General features: G+C 42.8%; 3 protein-coding genes across 4 annotated transcripts; 1 reads left to right on the top strand and 2 right to left on the bottom strand.

Moving 5' to 3' along the window:
* Positions 1–134: 134 nt before the first annotated feature.
* SERINC4 (serine incorporator 4) lies at positions 135–5,565 on the bottom strand. Of its 2 annotated transcripts, XM_036299713.1 has the most exons (12): positions 5,176–5,565; positions 4,571–4,747; positions 4,270–4,448; positions 3,633–3,712; positions 3,423–3,516; positions 2,950–3,161; positions 2,670–2,765; positions 2,433–2,559; positions 1,999–2,071; positions 1,513–1,561; positions 1,221–1,371; positions 135–1,039 (listed from the first exon to the last, which is right to left on the bottom strand). In XM_036299713.1, the coding sequence occupies exons 1-12, from the start codon at positions 5,275–5,277 to the stop codon at positions 841–843; spliced, it is 1,539 nt and encodes a 512-aa protein (XP_036155606.1). In that variant the 5' UTR covers positions 5,278–5,565; the 3' UTR covers positions 135–840. The 2 variants fall into 2 exon arrangements, with proteins under 2 accessions (XP_036155606.1, XP_036155614.1); XM_036299721.1 differs by lacking the exons at positions 2,950–3,161; positions 4,270–4,448; positions 4,571–4,747; positions 5,176–5,565 and having other exon boundaries at positions 3,423–4,038.
* Positions 5,566–5,745: 180 nt separating this feature from the next.
* On the top strand, positions 5,746–7,161 carry HYPK (huntingtin interacting protein K). The gene is given in 5 exon segments (XM_036299678.1): positions 5,746–5,796; positions 5,799–6,032; positions 6,359–6,414; positions 6,780–6,831; positions 6,983–7,161. Coding segments are annotated over 5 exon segments (474 nt in total). The 5' UTR covers positions 5,746–5,760; the 3' UTR covers positions 7,079–7,161.
* Positions 7,162–8,371: 1,210 nt separating this feature from the next.
* Positions 8,372–24,985, bottom strand: MFAP1 (microfibril associated protein 1). The gene is made up of 9 exons (XM_036299663.1): positions 24,770–24,985; positions 18,105–18,324; positions 16,081–16,207; positions 15,388–15,575; positions 14,738–14,846; positions 14,475–14,635; positions 12,384–12,543; positions 9,126–9,215; positions 8,372–9,035 (listed from the first exon to the last, which is right to left on the bottom strand). The coding sequence occupies exons 1-9, from the start codon at positions 24,852–24,854 to the stop codon at positions 8,853–8,855; spliced, it is 1,323 nt and encodes a 440-aa protein (XP_036155556.1). The 5' UTR covers positions 24,855–24,985; the 3' UTR covers positions 8,372–8,852.
* Between the last annotated feature and the right edge of the window lie 342 nt (positions 24,986–25,327).

Here is a 25,327-nt window from a genome sequence, read left to right on the forward strand (position 1 = left end):
CTGTGGATATGTAGCCTAAGTGAAACATCACAGAGAAATCCTTTATTATACTACAACAAGCAGAGAAGTACTCTGGGCATGTGGTAGAGGAATCCTCTAAGAACCATAGGGACTTCTTTTCTGTAATTTTTGTCCCCTACCCAGACCTTAACACCATCCCAAGGGTGGAGTTGAGGGCCTAAGAAGGAAGGCTCGAGACTTAAGTTTATGCCCCTCTTCCTTATTCTTTCTCCGTTTGTTTGCTTGCTTGAAAGTTGGCCCAAAAATCCTGCTGTTCACCGCCTTCCCACAGTCAGCTGCTTTCAAGTGTTCACATTCTCTTCTTCCAGTCCGTGTGGAATGAGGGTGGTTTCTGTCTTCCCACTTCCTTTGACCTCAAGATCAGGATTAAAAGCTGGGGTAGTCTCTGTTCCTTCCTTTCTGTGCTCTGGGGTTCTGGGCTTCTTATATCCTGTGCCCAGGGCTGAACTGCTTATGTTTCTTTTTATCTCCAAGGGCAGAGCCAAGTATGCCTTCAGTCCCTGTTGGTCTTTCCCTGTCCCCCTCTCCACCATGAGAGTGGTTCCTGAGCTGTATGTAGACTTGGGAGTTAGCTCTTGAGTTGGGGGTGAAGATGTAATGGTAGCTCTAGTGAGTCAGATACTTGGCCAGGGCATTAGGGTATATTTGGGCACTTTTTCCAATTCAGACATAGTATTGACTTCAACCTAAATGAGGTAACTAACTGTCCATTGTGTCCTTGAGGTGTTTGCTAGGCTGTACAGCTCTCCCGAACCAAGACTAGGGGCACAACCTCAAGGGAACCTCAGTTGTATTAAAAATGCCTAGAATAGATATTTGTTATCTGGCGATACTAATACGATGACATTGTTGCCTGAAGATAGGTGGAGGCTTGGAGTTCTGGGTGGGGGACCAACAGAGTGGTGCCAGTAGCAGCCATAGATAGAGGAGTACACAAGCCCAGCATGAGGCAACCTTGACCCAGAAGGTAGCCCAGCTACCCTTGGTGAAGGTCTTTTCCAGTTCTGCTCCCTCATAGCTGTGGAACCAAAGTCTGCGGTTAGAGAATAGGAAGGGCCTTAGCGTTTGGACCTGCCCTAGCCATCAGATTATGGCAGACCCATGTGAGTCTCCTGGGAACCCTGAGGACTGGCCTTGATTCAGTCCCTACAATAGCTAGGTTTTCAGGAGAGTATCCCAGGCCTACTTCCCCATCCTACCTGAACCAGTTGGTAAGGGTAACCATGACATAGAGTGATGCAAGGAAGAAGACGAAGTGGAAGGCAGAATAGCTGTAGGAAAGATGCTGGGCTTGCACTGGAGGAGCTGGAGAGGTCTCTTGGTCACCTGGCCTGGCAGCTCCTCTTTGCCCTGAATAGAGGGAGGGCAACAGTGCTGCTGAAATACCTCTTCCACCTTCCTCCTCCCCCAGCTTCCTTTGTGAAAGCACTTAAGGGCTCTTTGGCACTGCAGAAATCTACACTTTCTTATGGATCCTCACTTGACACTCACCTTCCTCTGGCTCCACTGTTTCAGGGCAACAGAAACAGAGTGAGGGCTTCTGTAAAACAAAAGGCAGCATGTTTTGGAATGACTTTGAAAAGAATGTGAAGGTATTAACATAGGAAACTCCCTTTCTTTGAAAATATCTGGAGTAAGAAGTAGAGGCACACCTGGGTTCAAATGCTAGCTCCAGCATATAACTGGCTATGGGAATTTTGGTAAGATGTTTAATCTGTGCCTCAGTTTCTCCATTTGTAAAATGGAGCAAATAACCTACCTCACAGGGTTGTTGTGAGGATTATATTAAATGAGATTATGTATGTAAAGTAGTACAGTGCCTAGCACATTGTGGGTACTCAATAAAAGGTAATAGCAGCTAGAATCTGAGCTTTCTGGGTAGAGATTGGTAGGATGTGTGTCTGTCTGTGTGTGTGTGGAGGGAGGGGCACTGAACTGGCGATACTGAACTGGGGATATCAAACTCTCCATTCTCACCTGGAACTCATGGTTGTAAACCTTGATGATCCACAAGGGTCCAAATACTTCAGCCAGGTAGGAAGCCTCATTGCTGAGAAAGAATACAGTTCTCAAGCAGGTTTAGTCAAATAGCAGGAGGGAATTGCCTGCTGGCACCTACTGCCAACTGGTAACTCTCAGGAGGATATTGTGTTCCTAGAACCATTTCCCCCCCAAAGATTTAGAAATCTTCACACGAGGGCCCTAAAATGTTTGCATGTATTTTTAATTCTCATATCATTCCCCTTGCCCCCTTTTTCTTATACAGATCATCTGACAAGTGCTATTCTTAGAAACTTTCTGTTCATGGAGAGCTTTCCTCATGTCGTGTTTTAAAGTTTAAATAAACACGGTCCCAGAGTTCTGGGCATTTTTCCTTCTCTCATACCTCTACCCTTGACACTTTTACGCACCAAGCAAAAAGCACACAAGCATACATGATGCCAGCACTCAGCACTGCCAGAGAAGTGTCTGGTGTTTGGGGTTCCATTTTACTCAGGCCAGGCAGACACAGTGTGTGATTCTGTCCTTGAAGAATTACTGAGAAGGGTAGAAGAAAAGTGGTAAGAACAAAACTAAGTATTTGGCAAGAGCAAAAAAAAAAAGGGGGGGGGGGCGTTTAGCCTGGGGAATCCAGGTCCTGTCCTTACCACTCTCTGGAGGTCGGCTGGACAGTGCAGAGAAGGTCAGGTACATGATATAACAGCTGATGATAGAGGCTTGTAGAAGGCCAGAACGAGGTTGCTCTGGGCAGAATGGGGATCATTGCTTTAGTCTACAGGGTAGTAATTTCTTCCATTTCTACCCCTAACCCCACTTATGTTTCCCCACCCTTTGGGGGAAGCAAAGAATTGATAGATTAGGGAAACTAATGTAATTTGCTATACTCAAGGTCCCCCAAATCTGGAATGTTGCAAGGCATGTACCCACTGAGGCGGATGCAAGGAGCGATGGAGAGGACGGAGAGGAGGCCACAGAAACAAAGGTGCAGACTAAGCAGCATCTTGTTGAGCAGGCAGCCAGCTGGGTGCGTGTAGTTGTGGAACAGGAACACTGCTGCCACACCTGCCATGCTGTAGAATACTAGGGTGGCCAGCAGCATGGCTAGGAACCAGCGACAGTCTTGGAATGCACCTGTCTGCCTAAGGGTGCAGGTGGGCAATGGCTTGGGGCTCCAACTCTTTTTTTTATTACCATTACCAACTATTCCCCTCTCCCAGAAGACTGGTGTGACTACCCATCCCAACTGGCCCACAGAGTTATCAGATTCCTGAGCTTTTTTGATATTGTTCAGTGAGAAGTTAGGGAACATGGACCTGTCATGTCCTTTGCCCAAGCCCGCTGGGTCTAGTAATGTCAGGCAACATTCCCAGGAAGAGCCGTTAGGGTTATGTGCTCCTTACCAGTTCTTATTCCAGGAATGGGCGAAGGCTGTGATAAGCACCAACTGCAACAGGATGAATGTGAAGCCTCCACAGATGCCAATGTAATGCCAGGCTGCAAGTGGGGGACCAGTGGGAAAATGTAGCTGATCATATTACTCCTTGTCTTCCTACTCTCTTTTTCTTAGAAAATCTTTTAGCCTACTGATCAGGATATGAAATGGAAGGTACCTGGGAAGAGATGCTCATCAGGGATGCAGAAGGCAACAGCACAGAGACCTAGCAGGAACAGCAGCTTGAGAAGCCAGAAGCTGGTTAGCAGGGAAAGAAAAACAGGTTCAGAAGAAAAGGCAAAGGAGAGTGGACAGTAGTACCTACTGAGGAAGGCAAAGGAGAAAGCAAGACTAGGAAGAAGGAGAGAAGAGACAGCTAAGTATAGGAAAGGAGTCTTGTGTGAGAGCAGCTGGAAGCAGGCCCATTGCAGCTTATTCCAGATCCTCTCAGATACCTAAATAACATTTGGACAGCATTTTACTATTGACATAGGGCTTGCATATAATCCCACTGTCACCTCCATTTTAGAAACTGGAAGTTCAGGCCCTGGCCAGGTAGCTCAGTTGGTTAGAGGGTCATCCCAATACACCAAGGTTGTGGGTTCCATACCCGGTCAGGGCACATACAAGAATCAACCAGTGAATGCATAAATAAATGGAACAACAAAACAACATCCCTCCCTCCCTCTCAAAATCAATTTTAAAAAATAAAAAGAAACTACCTGTTTCTGTCTTTTTACAATGCTATTACTTCATCTTGGAATTTCCTGAAGCTTATGTCTACTTCCCTCCCCACCCAAAGAGTACACACAAACCTATTATGTAGCTGTGCCCGAAGGCTGGTAGGGGAGTGCAGGTGGACCAGCAGCACAGCCTGCAGCAGGTGGAAGGTGGCAGTTCCTGCACAAACTCGGTACACAGCCCCAGAGCCACTGAGCACTGGGCAGTGAGAGTGGCCAAACAGATGGGCACAAAACCCCGAGGACATCTGGATCTGGAAGGAGGGCAAGTCGTCATGCATAGAGAGGTACCTACTTCCCATGGGTATTATCCACTCATTTGTCTCCAGCCCCCAACCGGAATCTTGTCAGTGCAACTCTATCCCCTCACACTTACGCCATTAGCCTTGCCCCAGACCTTCTCCACTACTGTTCTTGACAGCAGCAGGCAGCAGACTGCTGAGGCACCCATATGGAGGATTATGTAGAACAGGCGGCTACAAGTGGACTCTGTGAGATGAGGCCACCTAGAATGGCAGCAGCAGGTACAGGGAACAGGCCCACAGCAGGACACCTGGGGATAGAGCAGATGCAGGGCTAGGGTTACATTAATGCATGTGGGAGTTCAAACTAAGGCTGAGTTCTAAAATTTCCCCTTTCCTTTTCTTCCAAGCTATTTGGGATTGACTTCCACTGACATCAAATAGAGCTTTCTAAGAGCTTAACTTCTGGCAGGCTTGAGCAGACCTTCCTAAAAGCCTAAGTCACACCTGGTCTGTAACCTCTCCCCAGACCTAAACATCTGATACACTGGAACCTGGGAGGAGAGGTTTAATGATCAGTGATCTTACAGGCAAAGAAGCAGAAGGGCCTCCAAGGGGGAAGGAATGCCTTTATTGGCTCCCCTGGGCTTTCTTCCCCAGCTTTACTACTATTCCCTTCCACTTTTCAGATAGCTCTTGTCGAGGGAGCTTTCAAGCCTCTGCCCAAGTACCTTCTCACCTGATAGAAGGGAGGATTCACTCTGACATTGCTGTCTTCACTGTGTTGCTGTGCCAGGCGGAGGGAGGTGCTGGGGCCCGCGATGGCCTTTGCACCCACCATCCTTATGCCAGATGAAAGGTAGATGAGAAAATAGCAGCTCTCTTTTGTCCTCAGCCCATTGGACTGCCACGGTGCTGGGGCTGGTCACCCAGTCTAAAACGGAATGGGCAGGAACATCAGGAAAAGAACACCGACCTCCAGGCTGTGGTAAATGCAAAGGTCCCAGTGAAACTACTTTCTTACGTGGGCCCTTAGGCCACCCTGGCTGTTCTGCCTAGATTAGAGAGCAGAATGCATATGTGCCTCCTGTGGATTAGCCTTCTTAATTGGTTTAGGATTAGACATCAATGGTGCTTGACCAGAATTCCTTGGGAGTGTGTGCGCGCGCCCGCGGAGGGTGCTGGAGGGGTCCGGGTAAAGAGGGAAGGATGTGAGGGAGTAGGTCTGGGAAAGGGCTCTGCAGAAAACAACGCTGTACAAGCCAAAAGAAAGGCGGCCAGGCGAGCCCCCTTCCTCGCTGAAGCTTCTAGAACCAGAGCACTGATGAAGGCGTGGCCCAGGCACAGCCCGCCCCCTCCTCTCCGGCGGATGTTGTGGGCATTACCGGAAGTCGCGGGGCGGGGAGGAGTCTGCGGCGGCGCGGTGTGGTCGATATGGCGACCGAGGGGGATGTGGAGCTGGAGTTGGAGACCGAGACCAGCGGCCCGGAGCGGCCCCCCGAGAAGCCACGGAAGCATGACAGTGGTGCGGCGGACCTGGAGAGAGTGACCGACTATGCGGAGGAGAAGGAGATCCAGAGTTCCAACCTGGAGACGGTGAGGCGGGCCGGGCGTGTGTCGGTCGGGCTGAGAGCGGAGGGGGCTCCGAGGGGGTAACTGGAAGCCCCGCTCCAGGACCGGGTCACGATCCCGATGGCGGGAGGAGGCAAGAGGGAAACCGAACCATCACTGGGACCTGCGGCTTGCGAAAAGGAGCTTGCTGGAGGTTGGGTTTAAAGTGGGCTTCCGGAGCTCAGGATTGAATTAAATAGGCCTCCTGATACACTCGTCATCGAGAATATACACCTGCCTCGCTTGTTAATGGCGTTTTATATTAGGGTTCATGGGTAGCAGAGCAGTAACTAGATTTGTCTTTCCCGCAGGCCATGTCCGTGATTGGAGACAGACGCTCCCGGGAGCAGAAAGCCAAACAAGAGCGGTAAGTCTTCTGTACGCAGCCAGCCCTAGAGCCCCTCGTTCCCCCAGCGGAAACAAAAACCACGAGTAAGCCTTGTACCGTTCAACTCCGTCACCAATTCCCTCAGATACAGGGTTTACAACTGCACTCTTTTGTAACGTTACTCTTTTGTTGGTAGATGTAAGGCCTCCTGGCAACACCTACTGCCTGCCCTAAAGTCTCCTGGGGGAGGCGGGTAATGTTATGTTGAGAGGGTGGAAGTCATTCTGTATTTTCACTCAACTGTTTATCAAGAGTCATTTATTTGTAAGGTACAGCGGGATGTCCTTCCTGGGAGTTTATGGTGGAGATAGAGAATGAGGACTAATGCACACGAATATTTGTAGGGAGAAGGAACTGGCAAAAGTCACCATCAAGAAGGAAGATCTGGAGCTGATAGTGAGTAGTGATGCCTAGTAGTAGTGAGTGGTGAATGGGCAGGGGAGGTTACTTTGCCTAGTTTGGGCTGTTTCTTGAAACAAGTAGAGTTAGTATGTTTTGGTGGCACATTAATGCCAGAGAGGTAACATCATTGATCCTTTTCCTGCAGATGACAGAGATGGAGATCTCAAGAGCAGCCGCAGAGCGGAGCTTGAGGGAACACATGGGCAATGTGGTAGAGGCTCTTATTGCCCTGACCAACTGATTTGTGCTTTCTCAGACCTGTCCACTGGATTAACTTACTGCAATAAAGATGCCACCTTTTTTGTGCAGTTTTATCATTTTGGATTGAATGTATATTGTATTTTACTGTGGGAAATTTACATGCTGGAGTATAACTGAATTTGATCCCCCCCCCCCCCACCCTCCCTTCATGAATCTACGGGAAGGATCATTGTAGAAAAGTCTCATGTTCACATGTAAATGCCGGATGGCAGGACAGCTCATTCATCAGACTAGCTCTTATTTTTTTAAATTTTTAATTGATTTGAGAGAGAAGGGAGGGGGAGAGAAACATCGATTGATTGCTTCCTGTACGAACCCACAATCAGGATATGTGCCCTGAATGGGAACTGAACCCAAGACCTTTGGGAAGACACTTCAACTAACTGCAGCTATAAACACATTCCCAAAAGAATTTCAAACTCATTCTCATTTTGGCTGTAGGATAATTCTAAGATTGTATTCCTCTCTGGCACACAGTGACTTACATTCATATATGTATTTTTTAAAAACATTTTTATTGATTTCAGAGAGGAAGGGAGACATAAAAACATCAATGGGAGAGAATCACTGATAAGCTGCTTCCTGCACACCTCCTACTGGGGGGTCTAGCCTGCAACCCTGGGCATGTGCCCCGACCAGGAATTGAACTAAGGACCTTCTGTGATGGGAATGATACCCAACCAACTGAACCACTCTGGCCAGGGCTGCATTTGTATTTTTTTCCTAGGACTTTTTAAGGATTTATGAGCGACTTCTCAGAGGGACATTTAAAGGATGTGAACAAATCTTGGCTGCCTTATTTTTTCATGCAATTGAGAAGTAGCCTTCCTGCTGGTTAAATGTCATTTCTGATAATTCCTAGAACTCCTCATGCTCTGCCATGTATATGGGAATTACGTAGGAAGAGTTAAGTGGAAAAATCATGAATTTAACTTTAGCACAATGTCACTACACTGAAACTCAGCACTGTGGCCTCCTTAATATATGAGTTGGGCAAAGAAAAGATACTGGTAGGGACTTGGGAGTCCCCATTTTATAGGTCAACTTTTGTTATATATACAGATACAATTAAGAGGGCAAGGACAACCATCTATGTATATTATTTGCTCAGAATAAACTGGGTGCCACTAAGAATATGCCTGTCTGTAGAGTCTGAGTTTGTTTCTGAGATCAAAGTGTGAAATATTGTTTGCCTGACAATTCTGACTTTATTTTAGTTAACAGGTGATACTTAATAGCCTGCGCATTATTTTCCAGTATGAAGCTCAAAAAGTCTCATGTGATTCTTTTATTGACATATACATAAATGGATTTAAAAAGTACATTCACCTAGAAAAATTGACTCGAGCCAAAAATGTAAATCAGATTTCAATAAGCTCAGATTTCCTGTAAGGTAGAAGTAATGCACTGTCCATTTACATGTCTATATTTCTGACCCAAGCTAAGGGGCTGGGAAAAAACTTGGAACAGTCCCAAGTAAATTTGGGAAACCAGAGCAATGATGAAAACGAAGATTTCTCAGAAATAATTTTAAGTGGGGATAATCCTACCTGGATAGTGCTTTTATGTGGGTTTCTCAGCATGAGTCCAAACCGCACAAAGCACCTTCCAAAACTGGGTTACCCAGTGTCACACGTATGGCAGTAGGTCCAATAGGCTGGATACATAGCCCACGTAAATAATAGTGAAAGCAAAGGACCAGACACTGAGACTTGCCCTTGTGTCCCACAGCTGGAAGAATAAGTAGTTGATCTTTAAGTAGTTTTCCGCTTTTTGGCAGATGGCCGTTCAAATACATCTCGTACCCCAGCTGCCTTTTGTTTAAAGAACTTTGTGTTCTGGGCACTCTCTTGGCCCCATGCTGAATCAAAGGAGGTGGTGTCCTGGTCCACAAGGTGGGTATATTTGGTACGACCAGAGCGCCCAAAGTTCTTGACCTGAGGGAAGGATAGGTGATGAGTTACACTACCAAACATTATGTCCCAGCCCTCAGTATTACTTTTCTCTCATGTTAAGGTGCCCCATACCTGCATGACTTTGGGAAGAATTGTTTTGTTGAAATGATCCTCCAGGGTAGGTGCGCTGAAATCTCTCTTGTATACTTCTTCATCCTCATCCTGCAGAAAAGAGTCTTATCAATCTTGTGGTTTTATTTCCCATACATTCAAACCACAAATTTATTAAACTATGATGAGGGGTACAAAGCAAGCCGGGGGACAAAACCTTTTCTTCAAGAGCTTACATCTCAGTATGACACGCCTTTTCCCCCTCATGTTGTCTTTTTTTCTTCCTAAGTGTCGCCATTTCCTGAAGGTTGGTTATATTCTCTCTGCACTCAACTATATTCATTCACTCATATGTCTAACTCTGTTACAAGCCTTTCAAATCTCTGATTCTGAATTTTTTTTGTAGATACAAAATAATTAGCCATTTATAAGCAATAAACATTAATATTTCAAGAAAAATAATTTTAAATATATTACAAAAACTGTACTAACAGTATAATATCACAAAAGTTGTAGGAAATATTAAAAATCTGCAAATACCAGAATTCCACTATATTTTAAATATTTTTTTCCCCTCTGGCTCTATTTTTGTTCATCAGTTTATTGATTCTGAATTTTCTACTTCCCATTAGTTTGAATATTCTGTTGGGATTTCAAACTCTCTAAAGTGAAAATTATTTCCCCAAGCTTTCTAATTCAGCTTCTTCCTGATTTAACTTTTTCTGTAAATAGGACCAACATTCTCTCAATTACCTACATTCAAAATTTAAATCTATTGTGCATGCCCTGGCCAGCTTGGCTCAGTGGATACAGCGTCAGCCTGCGGACTGAAGGGTCGCAGGTTCGATTCCAGCCAAGGGCACATGCCTGGGTTGCGGGCTCGTTCCCCAGTGGGGGGGTGTGTGGGAGGCAGCCAATCAATGGTTCTCTGTCATCATTGATGTTTCTATCTATCTCTCCTTCTCCCTTCCTCTCTGAAGTCAATAAAGAAATATATTTTAAAAATAAATAAATCTGTTGTGCAGATTCAATCAGTTGCCACTTCTAAATTCTCATCCCCTGGGTTATCATAGTTTTTCCTTGCAGTCAATCTTACACACTGCCAGTGGATTAATGTTTCTAAAACACAACTCTCTCATATCTTGGCCTTGCTTAAAAACTTTAAAATTTTCTATTTTATTAAACAACTCCGCTGTGTAGTTAGTAGTCAAGGCCAAATACTATACAGCCTTAATCGACCTCTCCTTGCCACTTTCCTTTTCCTTTACACTGCCTCTACTCTTGATCCCTTCACCTGGAATGTCTTCCTACTACCAAATATTAGAAAGTCTATACATTAAATGTCACCTCCTTTATATTATCCTTTTCAGTCTTCTACAAAATATAACATCTCCCTTTTCAGAAGTCTCACAGTACTTTTCATTTTCCTTATGTTATATATTTGCCCTACCTCCATTTTTAGAGCATTAAACAGTGCCCTTTTTGCAGTAAAAGCTCAAAAGGTTATCTACTTAACTATAGTAATAAAAGCACAATATGCTAATTAGACTGGACATCCTTCCAGATGACCTTCCTGGACGAAGCTGGGGCTACTAGGGAAGACCGGGTCCCAGGTGCCAGAGGGAAGCCAGTGCCAGTAGCCGGGGGAAGGAAGGCCTACTCTTGCATGAATTTCGTGCATTGGGCCTCTAGTATAAAATAACTACAGAGAATAGTTTCAAATCAACATATTAGTAAGACTATAATGTTAAGATATAGATCATAAACATATGGTAAAGGAATTAAAATAGTAGCATCTTGGTTAAGGAAAGCTTCATGGAAGAGCTGAGTCCTTTAACTAAACATGCTTTTGGAGTATTCTTTTCCCTTCCGCTAGAGAAAGACCCAGTTTAAAGTAAGACAATTAAACAGTTTTTGTGAGATTTACTTTTCTCTTGTTTGAGCCTGAGTTCCTCATTTAAACTCAGAAGCTATTTCAACTCTCCTTATCTAGATGAGAAGACTTAACATTTGAGGATGTGCATCAAAAGACTTTCATATAAACTTTATGTATCTTAGCCAGCCAGCAATACACTTCTCTAAGAGGCTTGGATGTTGAAGTTGCTGAAATGCTTAAGCAAGATAACTTCATGACTTTGAAGCAGTATAAGGAGTGATTCATAATCTCTACCAACTTCAATTTAGAAAAACTACATAGCTAAACATTTCCTGCTGAGCAAACAGACACACTGATTTTGGAGAGGAGTAAGGAACCCTACACTGAAGTTTACTTTTCTTTTTTTTTTTAAACAATTTTACCAGTATCTGCAGTAACAGGCAGGAATTTAGCTGCAGTGGTGATATTTAGGGTCTGACATACAACATTTAAAAAAGCTAAGTTTTTGATACAAACTCCTCACACACAAGGAAATAATTTAACAAACGACATGCTATTGGAATAATAAATGTAATCAACGCTTCCATTTCCTTTCTGGATATCTTTGTATTAAGAAATTATCTCTAGCCTGGCTGGTGTGGTACAGTGGTTAAGAGCTCACCCAAGAACCAAGAGGTCGCTGGTTTAATTCCTGGTCAGGGCATATGCCTGGCTTGCGGGCTTGGTCCCCAGTGGGGAGCATGCAGGGGGCAGGTGATCAATGATGTTCCTCTCATATTTCTCTCTATCCCTCTCCCTCTCTCTAAAAATAATTTTAAAAAATTATCTTTAATGCTAATCTGAATAATTTGGAATAAATCGCCTAATATAGGATTTACAGGTTGATATTTTGATCTTGTAAAGATGATGGCATTACACATACTGGTTAGATAATTAACCACTTTTTTTGTTAGTTAGGCTTAGTAACTTTCTGTCAGCTCAGAATGAAGTGAATTAAACTTTTGCCATGCAAATATGAGTTCATGTGAAGCTATTTACAGAACCTATTTTATGCATAACCAAAATGCAAAAGTCAGTTATGAATAATATCTAAGTGATTTTGGTACATAAATAGTCTAGCATCTATATAGATCACTCTCTATTTCAGTTCCTCAATTCTAACATCATTTCTTCCTCCTGGGAGCTGGGGCTAAAAGAAAGAACAGTTGCTGCAACTTCTAAAATCCTTTTGCCAATACTTTTCTCTATTGGGTTCATATCTTCAGAGGCAAAAAAGCAAATGAGAAAGCTGACCAATGGCAAGTAGAAGTAACATTCCAGAACCAGTTTATTCTTGAGGGGAAAATAGATTTCAAAGCTTCTGAGTTTTTTCTAGTGCCCAACTTTCCCTTTTCCCTTCTTACCATGAAGAACGCACCCCGGTGATAATACTTCTGTAAGAACTTGTATTTGCCCTTAACAGCTTTGTTGGTAATAACTTTGCCATTTGCACGAAGCTCAGCTCGCCTCTCTTCCTCAGTCAGGTTTCGCATGCGTTCAATTTCTGCTTTCTCCTTCTCAAGCCTGTCCAGGGAACAACATTATTTATTAGTATCATTCCAGCTTCAGAAAGACCTAATTATCAGAGTATAACATAGCATTGTTCACTTTTTTTTGTTGTTAATCCTCACTTGAGGATATTTTCCTGCACTGATTTTCAGAGAGAGTGAAAGTGGAAGGAAAGAGAAAGAGACAAAATATCGATGTGATAGAGACACATTGACTGGGTGCTTCCCCCATGGAATTGAAACCGCGACCCTTTGGTGCATGGGCCAACGCTCTAACCATGCACTGGCCAGGGCATTCAACTTCTTAAAAATTTTTTGTTATTCCTCACCCAAGGATATTTTTCCATTGATATTTAGAGAGAGTATAGGGAGGGTAAGAGACATAGAGAGAGACAGCGAAGCATCGATGTGAGAGAGACACATCAATTGGTTGCCTCCCATACACGCCCAGACTAGGACTGAGGATCGAGCCTGCAACTGAGGTATGTGCCCTTGACCTCGAACCCGGGACACTTTAATCTGCAGGCCATACTCTTTAGGACCATTCAGCTTTTTAAAAAGTTGATTTGAGAGAGGAAGGGAGGGAAAGAGAGAAACATCAGTTGCCTTCCATACACGCCCTGACTGGGATGGAACCCGAAATCTGGGTATGTGCCCTGACTGGGAATTGAATGCAAAACCCTTTGGTGCATGGGATGACACCTTGACCATCTGAGCCACACCAGCCAGGGCTATTCATCTTTTAAGATTCTAGTCATTGCCTGTTAGGAATCAAGAGTAGGGGTTCAATAAATAAAAAGGTCAGGTGGTCTTCATTATGCTTGCAAGATCAAATATTATAAAGTACCAAATGTTGATTCTAGCCTTTTTTTGTGGTTTAGACATACTGTTATTGCTTGACTTTACATTACTAATTCCCCTTCCCTAAAAAGCCTCTTAGCTTAAAAAAAAAAAATCAGAATTTAAAATAACTGTGTAACACAATATGTGCTTACATGTCACAAACAAAGGATTACCATCATTAATTAGATTGTAGTGACTTTTGGGGGTGGGGAGAGTCACAGATCCCCTTTCTCCCAAAAAATGCAAATATACACAAAATTTTGTATACAATTTTAAAGGGTACCTGGACTCCATGAAGCCCAAGATAAAAACCTTAGAAACTGCAGGCTGAGGGTAGAATCTTCTATTGATGGTTTCCCACTGTAATCTGGGATTGCTCTTTCATTCCTAGTAATTTTCAGGTATGGGTATGCAGCCCAGAAATGATTCTGCTCTAACACAGTGAGTGTAATAGATTACCTAAATGCCAATAATTTCTTTCCCTCACAGTATGCATGCCCCTTTGCAGCAATGATATGTGAGTCTCAAAAGATCTTGCCAACTTCCACCTTTGTTCTCTTGAAATATTGTTGCAAGACTGTTATGTAAGGAAGCCAGTCTAGTCTACTGAAGAAGGAGAAGTGAGGCATCCTAGCTGATAGTCCACACCAACTACCAGACATGGAGTGAAGCCATTCTGGGCTTTCTAGCCCAGTTAGTCCTTTAGCTGGATGCAACTAAATAAATAAGAGAGCCCAGATGAAACCAGCAGAAGTACTGTTTGGCCAACCCTCAAAATTGTGAGAAATAACAGATTGCTCTGAGTTATTTAACTTTGGATTGGGCTGTTATGCAACAATAGATAACTGATAACAGTGAATAACTTTTGTGCATCTACTAGGAAAGTCAAGGGAGTATTAGCTGGCACTCTATCATGGAGAAACACTGACAAAAATATTTCTTTTCCTTGCTTTTATTTAACAGCCACATTCCAATTATGGAAACTTACCCATTTGCAGGGACCTTAAAGAAAGCTAGAATGGAACCCCAAGTAGGTATTGAGCCTCAGAACCATTCTAGGAACCTGTGTCATTAGCAGTATTAAATTCTAGGGTCATTACTCACGCTTCTCGATCTTCTCTGTCCCTCTTGATTCTCTTCAGTTCCCGAACTTTCCATGCCTCATACTCCTCCTCATCATTTTCATCGTCAGTATTCAGTGCGTCCAGTGCAGCCAGGGATCGCTTGTTTTCCTCCAGCTCTTTCTTGGTCTCCTCTTCTACAATCTGGATAGGGAGAAAACTTCAGCTGTCAGACTTCCTTATTCTTCTCAGACAAACCTAAGTACAATACTCCTGGCACTCAATCCTCACAGCCACTCCCAGTACCTTGAGTGTATACTTGCGCCTCTCCTCAGCCATGCGTTTAGCCTCCTGCTCCAGCTCCTTCTGTTTCAATGCTTCAGCCTCACGTTCTTGAACTGTTACTCGGTCCTTCCTGTGGTACAGAGGTCCTGTTAATTTCCCAAAGCTCTTAGAGTGAAGCTCTGTTCTTCTAAATCAAGTCCTGTCCAAATCAGACAAAGCCAAACAATTTCTGGCTCTATTATTTGCAAAGAGCAAAAAATGGGAGTCATGCCAAGTTTTCAGAGCATCAAAATTCCATTCATCTTTGAGAACTGCCTGAATAGCAAAGAACCTGCTAGACTGTAAGGAGTAGGATTTCTAGCCATTAGGAAAGGAATAGGAATTTTCTCTTTAAGCTTGGTTTTATGCTTAAAATAATATAAGCTCTTGGGCAGATATGTACCCAAGAGAGTACACAGAGTACATATCTGAGAAGGAGATGTGAAAACAAACTCATACTCCGCTAACACCAAGATATTCCTCAGCAAATACCGCACAGAGCTAGGGCACTGGGCAGAAGGCTGTCACTTAGTGCTTACATTTCAGAAGAGCATCAGATAGGAACAAGGCTTCTATCCTCAGACCTGGAGAGTAGAAGCTGTAGATTCAGGACTGGTTTGTGAGATACTTACTTTCGAATGAAGACAGGCTTAAGGCGAGGCTCCATCTCATCTTCACTATCTGTGTACTCTTCATACTCGGACTCTGATTCTGACTCCTCCCCAGAACGCCCCTCATCTTCCACTTCCATGACTTCCATCTCTTCATTTTTTCTCTCCTGTGCCCTTTGACGCATCATGCCACGGCGCCGCTCTATTTCCTAGCAAGTCATATGTCCAAGTCAGTAAGTCAAATGGCCTGTGCTCTTTTTTTTTTTTAAATATATTTTTATTGATTTCAGAAAGGAAGGGAGAGGAAGAGAGAGATAGAAAGATCAATGATGAGAGAGAATCATTGATTGGCTGCCTCCTGCACAACCCCAACTGGGGGTCAAGCCCGCAACCCAGGCATGTGCCCTTGACCGGAATTGAACCTGGGACCCTTTAGTCTGCAGGCCAACGCTCTATCCGCTGAGCCAAACCAGGTAGGGCATGGCCTGTGCTCTTAAATGGCTTTTTATTTTCCCCTCATCAAGCTCAACAAATTTTGATCTGAGTAAATGCAACTTATCGCTACAGTATTTTTAATCCTATCCCCAACAGAGAATCCTGGATCAGAGTTCTGCCAAAAGCAGCAATCTTGTGCCTTCAGGGCCTCAACAAAGGAGCACAGGCCCCAACTCTTTCTTGTACCCAGAAAGAACTTCCCATTTTACTTTACTATACCTCATCATCAATTTCTTCCTCTTCTTCCTCACTGCTATCTTCTCGTTCCATGCGCCAAGCATCTTCTACTTCTGAGTCACTTTCTCCTACCACTTCAGGTTCCACTATCTTCCGATGTCGAGCCAATCTGAAAAACAGTATCTCCAAGTGTGACATCAATGCTATAAGAACATAGGGGCTCAACCACTTTTCTTTAGTCACAGAGTACTTGGACATTGTTTGCTTTTATTAATACTGAAGTCTTGAGATGGGCAAACTGAAGTTTAAAGAAACTAAAGTGTCAGAGTGAAGAGTCAAGTTGGACCTAAAAATTAAATGTATGAGGCATTCTGGGGCACTGCAACAAACTTATATAGGTACACACACACACACTCCCCTTTTTTCTCCCACTGATCCCTATAGCCAGCCCCAACACCCACCCCCACCACCCTACTGTCTGTTGGGATATATTTTAAAGCTCAAGGTAGTTCACAGTTTCAACATTAAATCTAATTGTTTCCTTTCAATGACATCTTTGTGAAAATAGGATTTTGGTCACTACTGTGACAAAAAGCAAGTACCACATGAAAATCAATATGGAGCAGGAAATGAGAGTGACAGTGCCAAGCTGATTCCAAGGTTTGAGAGGTTGCCAGTCCAAGGAGCATAAATCCTACTAGTAACTGTGGTTCTGTAAAATGAAGTAAAAATGTTTTTTCTTTTATGTGTATTATATTTTTCAAATGGCTAAGTTGTTAAGACAAAAGTATACATTAAATTTCTGGATCTAAATACTTAATAAAATAAACAGAACTACTTGGGCGTAGGGGTTCTGTGGAAAAACTCCTGAGGCAATATGAGCTGTGAAAGCTCAGGACCTCTGACCTACTCTGTAAGGTAATGTCTCAGTCAACATACAACATACAAAATCCCTGTTGGGAGGCTCCCTTTCCTACATGAGACCATTCATTAGATCATTTTTCTTTTTTCTTTTTTTTTCAGATCATTTTTCTTACTTCAATGTTATTTCCTCTCATTAGCCTTTAAAATAAGTGGATAAAATCAATGTCTCAACATTTTTATAAAACATTTTTGTGTTAAAAAAGATGTTTGTTTGTTTTTTTTAACACAAAAGGATGTGTTTTTTCTCACCTCAGTAAACCGACCATGCCCTAACCGGTTTGGCTCAGTGGATAGAGTAACAGCCTGTGGACTGAAGGGTCCCAGGTTCGATTCTGGTCAAGGGCATGTACCTTGGTTGGGGGAACATCCCAATGTTGGGGGTGTGCAGGAGGCAGCCGGTTAATGTTTCTCTCTCATTGATGTTTCTAACTCTCTATCCCTCTCCCTTCCAATCTGTAAAAAATAAAACAAAAAACAAAAAACCTAACCAATGTTCTGTGTTTTCTATTTCCTTAATGCAGCGGTTCTCAACCTGTGGGTCGTGACCCCTTTGGGGGTCGAACAACCCTTTCACAGGGGTCGCCTAAGACCATCGGAAAACACATATATAATTACATATTGTTTTTGTGATTAATCACTATGCTTTAATTATGTTCAATTTGTAACAATGAAAATACATTCTGCATATCAGATATTTATGATTCATAACAGTAGCAAAATGACAGTTATGAAGTAGCAACGAAAATAATTTTATGGTTGCGGGTCACCACAACATGAGGAACTGTATTAAAGGGTCGCGGCATTAGGAAGGTTGAGAACCACTTCCTTAATGAGTTAATTTGGGCCTTTGGAACAGAGGTAACCTGCTGTTTACTGGCTGCCACTCAATGGTTGTATATCTTTGATCATGTTATTTTCCTAAACCCTTTGTGCCTCAGTTTCCTCACTTGTAAAATGGGTATAATAATAAGGTAATTGTGTGGATTATAAGAATTAGTAAATGTAATGTACTTGGAACAGTTTCTGGTACTTGGAAGAGTTCCTGGCACACAGTAAGTACTATTCAAGTATAAGTATAATTACTGTTGTTCTTATTAACTTGTTGGGGTTCAGGTCCAGTGAAACATAACTCTAGCTGTTACCTCTCTTCCACATCTTCACTAATACGGTTCTGCAAACGCCGTAGTCGGGGGTCGCTAGATGAATCCTCCTCCTGTTCCTCAGGCTCTGCTTCTTGTTCTTTGGCTTTCTTAATGAACTGAAATTCTTCATCCTCCTCATCTGAGGACTCCATAGGGGCATAGTCTGGCCTCTTTCCCGACACATAACGTTTCACCTTCACTTTCTCCATCGAAATCTCACCTGGGTGAGAAAGAGAACTTATGTTTCAGTAGCCTCTCTCCCAATGTCCTTCAACCATTGGCCTTTGCAGGTAGAGCCCCTATGTTACTTGGCAGTAAGAGTTTAGGAAGGAGAAGAAGAGAGCCACTACCCAACCATCTATTCATCTGCTGGTTTTTTCCTGCAGAAGCCAAGTCATGGGAAGGCCTTCTTGTGATTACCAACACTAATGATGCCAGGCCTAGCTTGGGTACAATGAAGAAGAGGAAGGTGAGCAGTGAAACAATTGATGAAAGTCCCTCCAAGCTGGCAGACTATGGCCATCACAAATGGATGCTATTCCACCTCAACTATACCTTTATATAATTATTTGTAACAGTGCCCAACACACAATAAAGGTGGTTTAAGTGGGAACATAAAATGCTGCTCATTTTTTTAGTTCTGCTGGAATTTTCCATGACAGCCTTCATAATATATCCTCACATAACTAAGTTTTCTAATGTTATCTATTTCTACCTTCTTTTCACTTATAAGCTACTAAGCCTGCAGATTATCTCTTTTACCAATATTAACAATTCTAGTAAACAGAAAGAGAGTGAAAACTAACCAACATAGTTTATAAGATGAAAATAACCTTGGCAGCCAAACTGGACAGTTCAAAAAGGATTCATTTATGATCACAGATACTAAAATATTAAATAATATAATAGCAAATGTATTCCAGCAATTTTTGTAAAAAGCAACAAAACAATATCTAAGCCTTCGTGACCTAAAAGGATTCAGCCTAGGACTACAAGGATGACTTAACCTTAGAAAATTAATAGGGGAAAAGTACTGTACAATTTAAAGTTTATATATTTAATTTTAATATATAATTTCCTATTACTTTTTGATAATCCTCATCTGAGGATATTTTTTCCATTACTTTTCAGAGATAGTGAAAGGAAGGGAGGGAAGAGGGGGGATAAAGAGAGAGAGACAGAGGGAGAGAGGGAGAGAGGGAGGGAGGGGGAGAGAGGGAGAGAGAGAGAAAGAGAGAGAGAGAGAGAGAGAGAGAGAGAGAGAGAGAAACATTGATGAGAGAGAAACACATCCACTGGTTGCCTCCCTGGGGTTAGGGAATGAACCCACAACCCAGGTACCTGCCTTTGACTGGGACTCAAACCTGAGACCCTTTGGTGCATGGCTGATGCTCTAACCATTAAGCCCACTGGCCAGGGCTAAAGTTTATGTATTTAAAGAGTCATAATCTTAACAACAGATACAGCAAACATTATACTTAATAAAATAATAAAACATTGAAGCATTCTTTTAAAAAACAGTGGGCATTCCTATGTTGTCAATATCACTCCTTCTAGACTGGTCGGCATGGCTCAGTGTTGAGCACTGATCTAGGACCACCAGGAGGTCACAGTTCAATTCCCTGTCAGGGTACATGCCTGGGTTGTGGGCTCGATCTCCCGTGTAGGGTGTGCAGGAGGCAGCTGATCAATGATTCTCTCTCATCACTGATATTTCTCTCTCTCTCTCTCCCTCTCCCTTCCATTCTGAAATAAAAAATATATATTTAAAAAATTAAGAAAAAAAACACCCTTTCCATTTAATGTTTTATTATGACCTTAATCAGGGCAATAAGAAAAAGAGATAAAAGGTAAGGATTGAAAAGAAAGAACTGCTAAAATTTGCAGATTATATGATCATCTACATAGAAAAAAACAAGACAATCAACAAACTAAAAAATAATTCAGGAAGAATGCTGGATAAAAATAAGTGTACCTATACATTAACTATATGTAATTAGAAAAGACAGTTTAAAAATAGCATTTATGCCCTGGCTGGGTGGAGTAGTTTGTTGGAACGTCATCCTGTACACCAAAAGTTTGGGGGTTTGATCCCTCTTCTGAGCCTGTACAGGAGGCAACTGATCAATGTGTCCCACACTGACCTCTCCCCCCGTCTCTCAAATCAATTAAAAAAATCTCCTTGGGTGAGGATTAAAAAAAACAATTAAGTAACATTTATGATCTGGCTGGGTAGGCTCAGTTGGTTAGAGCATTGTCCTGATATACTAAGGTTGTAGGTCCAAGCTCCGGTCAGGGCATGTACAAGAATCAACATGAATGTATAAGTAAGTGGAACAACAAATCGATGTTTTTCTCCCTCTCTCCCCACCTTCCTCTCTCAAATCAGAGCCCCTGGGGACAGGACTGAGAGCCGCCATAACTGCTCTCTCTGGCCCGCCCTGTTGATCCTGTGCGACCCGCCCCGCCCAAGCCCTGCACAGAGGCATTTGCCGGATAGCCTCAGGCAAACGCCAGATTAGCACCTCCCTAGAGGACAGAAGTTCTCCCACTGCAGACACAGCTGATTCTCACAGCCACTTGGCCTGGAGGTCAAACCCTCCCAGGTATTAGCTACAACAATCAAGGCTTAACTACAAGACTGCGCACAAAGACCACTAGGAGGTGCACCAAGAGAGCATAACAAAATGCGGAGACAAAGAAACAGGACAAAATTGTCAATGGAAGATATAGAGTTCAGAACCACACTTTTAAGGTCTCTCAAGAACTGTTTAGAAGCCGCCGATAAACTTAATGAGATCTACAAGAAAACTAATGAGACCCTCGATGTTATGATGGGGAACCAACTAGAAATTAAGCATACACAGACTGAAATAACGAATATTATACAGACTCCCGACAGCAGACCAGAGGAGCGCAAGAATCAAGTCAATGATTTGAAATGCGAGGAAGCAAAAAACACCCAACCGGAGGGGCGGAATGAAAAAAGAATCCAAAAATGCGAGGATAGTGTAAGGAGCCTCTGGGACAGCTTCAAGCGTACCAACATCAGAATTATAGGGGTGCCAGAAGATGAGAGAGAGCAAGATATTGAAAACCTATTTGAAGAAATAATGACAGAAAACTTCCCCCACCTGGTGAAAGAAATGGACTTACAGGTCCAGGAAGCGCGGAGAACCCCAAACAAAAGGAATCCAAAGAGGACCACACCAAGACACATCATAATTAAAATGCCAAGAGCAAAAGACAAAGAGAGAATCTTAAAAGCAGCAAGAGAAAGAAACTCAGTTACCTACAAGGGAATACCCATACGACTGTCAGCTGATTTCTCAACAGAAACTTTGCAGGCCAGAAGGGAGTGGCAAGAAATATTCAAAGTGATGAATGCCAAGAACTTACAACCAAGATTACTTTATCCAGCAAAGCTATCATTCAGAATTGAAGGTCAGATAAAGAGCTTCACAGATAAGGAAAAGCTAAAGGGGTTCATCACCACCAAACCAGGATTATATGAAATGCTGAAAGGTATCCTTTAAGAAGAGGAAGAGGAAGAAAAAGGTAAAGATACAAATTATGAACAACAAACATGCATCTATCAACAAGTGAATCTAAGAATCAAGTGAATAAATAATCTGATGAACAGAATGAACTGGTGATTATAATAGAATCAGGGACATAGAAAGGGAATGGACTGACTATTCTTGGGGGGAAAAGGGGTGTGGGAGATGCGGGAAGAGACTGGACAAAAATCGTGCACCTATGGATGAGGACAGTGGGTGGGGAGTGAGGGCGGAGGGTGGGGTGGGAACTGGGAGGAGGGGAGTTATGGGGGGAAAAAAGAGGAACAAATGTAATAATCTGAACAATAAAGATTTAATTAAAAAAAAAAAAAAAGAAAGAAAAAAAAGAAAATCGACCTATGAACCAGGAGGTCAGGGTTTGATTCCCGGTCAGGGCACATGCCCAGGTCACAGGCTCGATCCCCAGTGTGGGGTGTGCAGGAGGCAGCTGATCAATGATTCTCTCTCATCATTGATGTTTCTATCTCACTCTCCCTCTCTCTTCCTCTCTGAAATCAATAAGAAATATATTTAAAACAAAAATCACACCAAAAAATATGTCATTGACTTAGGAGGTACATAGAGACCAATGGAACAGAGAAGAGGGTAGAGAAACTTATATGAGAACTTGGTATATTATAGATGTGACATTAAAAAGCAATGAAACCCTGGCCCGTGTGGCTCAGTTGGTTGGAGTGTTGTCCTCTGCATTGAAGGGTAATGAGTTCAATTCCCAGTCAGGGCATATATCTGGGTTTTGGATTCAGTCCCTGGTTGATGTTTCTCTCTCACATTGATATCTCTCTCTCTCCCTCTGCCACCCCTCTCCCCCCCCACCAAAAAAATCAATGAAAGCATATCTTCAGGTGAAAATTTAAAAACAACATTGGATTGGGTAGTCACACAATGGACTAGTAGGGACTACTGGCTGTCAGATAAACAGTAAAATTAGATCTCTGACACCCACACACAAAATATTCCGGATGGATTAAAGATCTAAGTGTGAAAAACCTATCTTAAATATATACATCCCTATTGGACTGTAGGCTCCTTAACTTAAGAGTCTGTATTGGAAAATTGTGTATTCAATCCGATTTATAATATGCAAACACTAAGGTGACAGAAAATCTGCCCAGCCAGGGTGGCTCAGCGGTTGAGCATCAACCCATGAACCAAGAGGTCACCAGCTGATTCCCAGTCAGGGCACATGCCCAGGTTAAAGGCTCAATCCCCAGAAGAAGGTGTGCAGGAGGCAGCTGATCGATGTTTCTCTCTCATTGATATTTCTCTCTCTCTATCTCTCCTGTCCCCTCTCTCTAAAACCAAAAATAACTTATTAAAAAAAAGATGATAGAAAATCTGTGTAATTTTAATATCTATGATCTCAGGGTAGGAAAGGATTTCTTAATATACAAAACAGAACAAACCATAAAAGATAAAATTGATAAATCTGATAACACTAAAATTAAAAACACCTGTGTAACAGAAGACTAAAGTTAAAAGACAAGCCAAAAACCAAAACAAAACATGGGAAAATACTATTTGAGAAGTATAAAAACAAACCAAGTAGAAAATGAGTAAATGACAGAAATAGGTAATTCATAGAAGAAAAAAATCTAGAGCCGAAAAATGTGTGAACAAGATGTCTACTCTCACTAGTAATCAGGGAAATGCAAATTAAATAAGATATTTCACACATTAGATAGAGCAAAAATTTAAAACTCTGATAAAATCAAATGTGTGAGGATGAACTCCTCATGCTCTTACAACCCACTGTGGAGAACAGAACAAGTGGTAATAGGCAGGTAAGTTGACGATGAACTTGTAGGAGTCTACCCTAGAAAATTCTTACACAGGTGCACCACAGAGATATGTTTAAGAGTGACAACTAAAGCACTGTTTATAATAGGAGAAAAAAACAACACAACAGTCTCTCAGTAAGACACAAACTGTGTGAGTATACAATGGAATTCATAAACGGTTAAAAATGAATGGATTAGATCTATATGTATCCAAAAGATACTTCTCAAAAGCCATGTTTAGTTAAAAAAAAAGGCAAGTTACACACAGATAGGCAGAGTATATTTAATAAATACAAAATAACTCTTTTCTAAATTCCTTATTGAAAAAATTCTCTTTATTCTGGCTCCCCAAAATAGATCACATGTTCCTTCTGCCATCTGCACTCATTAGAATCCTACCCATCCTTCAATGGCCAAATGAAATGCCACTTTCTTTGATTACCCCAATCTGAAGAAATGATTCCTTCTCTGCTCTCACAGGGCTTGGTATCACCTATGTGACAGGTATTACAGGTCTGAAAGACCTTTTTTTTTTGAATGTCCCATATCTACTAGACTATGAGTTCCTTAAGATTAGGGGCACTATCTTACACAAATTTGTATTCATTTTTAATTTTTATTGATTGGTTGATTTTATTAAAATTTTTAAAAAAGTTTATTGATTTTAGAGAGAGAGAGGGGGGGGAGAAAGAGCTGGGGAGAGAGACAGAGAAAATCAGAGAGAGAAAGACAGAGACAGAGCTAGACATTGCTTTGTTGTTCCACTTACATGTGCCCTAACCGGGATCGAACCCGTAACCATGGCGCATCTAACCAACGGAGCTACCCGGCCAGGGCTACAACTTTGTATTCAATTTAATAAATACAGTCATTGCGTTGGTGTAAAGTTTGAAAAGTTTAATAAGACATGGTTCCTGCCTCAAGGAGATGCCGAGTTTATGATGCAGGAGTGGGAAACAGACACATAAATCATCATGATGAGTTATAAAAGCACTGTAGGGTGTTATGGATAGCGAAAGAGGGAGTATATCCCGCATAACGCCTTGAAAACAGCAGGCATGCACTTTGTATTAATCTAAGAAATTGGTGGAGACCAAGGAAAGAGGGGTGCTGGTCGCAATTAAGGGCAGTCGACATAGAGAAACAAGAAGATGGAAGTCTTCACCCCTAGGCAACGCGACGGGGTACAAGTCTGATGGGGGAAAGTCGGAGAAATAGGGGGGCAGGTCTTCAGGGTCTGAGGGGTGTGGAGGGCGCCGGGGAGGGAAGGGGCAGCTCCGATGGGAACGGCCCAGCACAGTACCTTTCTCATTGCGGACCGGGACGGCCCCGGCCGTGGACTGAATGGGCGGCTGTTTCATGAGTGCGCTGGGGACCGACATGTTCATGGCAGCGGCGGGACTCCGGGCACTTCCCTGATTCCAAGTAGTGAACAGCTATCAACGGCAAGACAGGAAAATCCTCTCCAACTACAGGCCCTGGACGTTGCAGCGCGACTGAAGGAAACACTACGTAAGGCGGGGCTAGAAAAACCGGAAGTGTGCGACCAGAGGATTGTGGGATTGTGGAGGACGCCTGCGCCTACGGCTGGAACCGGAGCCTGTTACTGCGCATGTGCAGAGTCAGCCTGTAGTCCTCAGTCTCCCAGTATTCGGATGTGACTTCTGGCAGGATATTGTTCCGATGGAGGTTTGCTGTTCCCTGGCGGCGAGGAAGATCAGAATGAAAGGTTTCGTTTGTTACCTGGGTTTGAAGCGGAGGAAAATGGGTTAGTGACGAATGAGGAACTTTGGAGACAGTGAAGGGCAGTTTGTCCGGACTGTTGGGAGCTCAGAATTAGCGTTTAATTGGGATAGAAATC

The sequence above is a fragment of the Myotis myotis genome, unplaced genomic scaffold (genome assembly GCF_014108235.1).
Source record: "Myotis myotis isolate mMyoMyo1 unplaced genomic scaffold, mMyoMyo1.p scaffold_m19_p_1, whole genome shotgun sequence".
Classification (NCBI taxonomy): Eukaryota; Metazoa; Chordata; class Mammalia; order Chiroptera; family Vespertilionidae; genus Myotis; species Myotis myotis.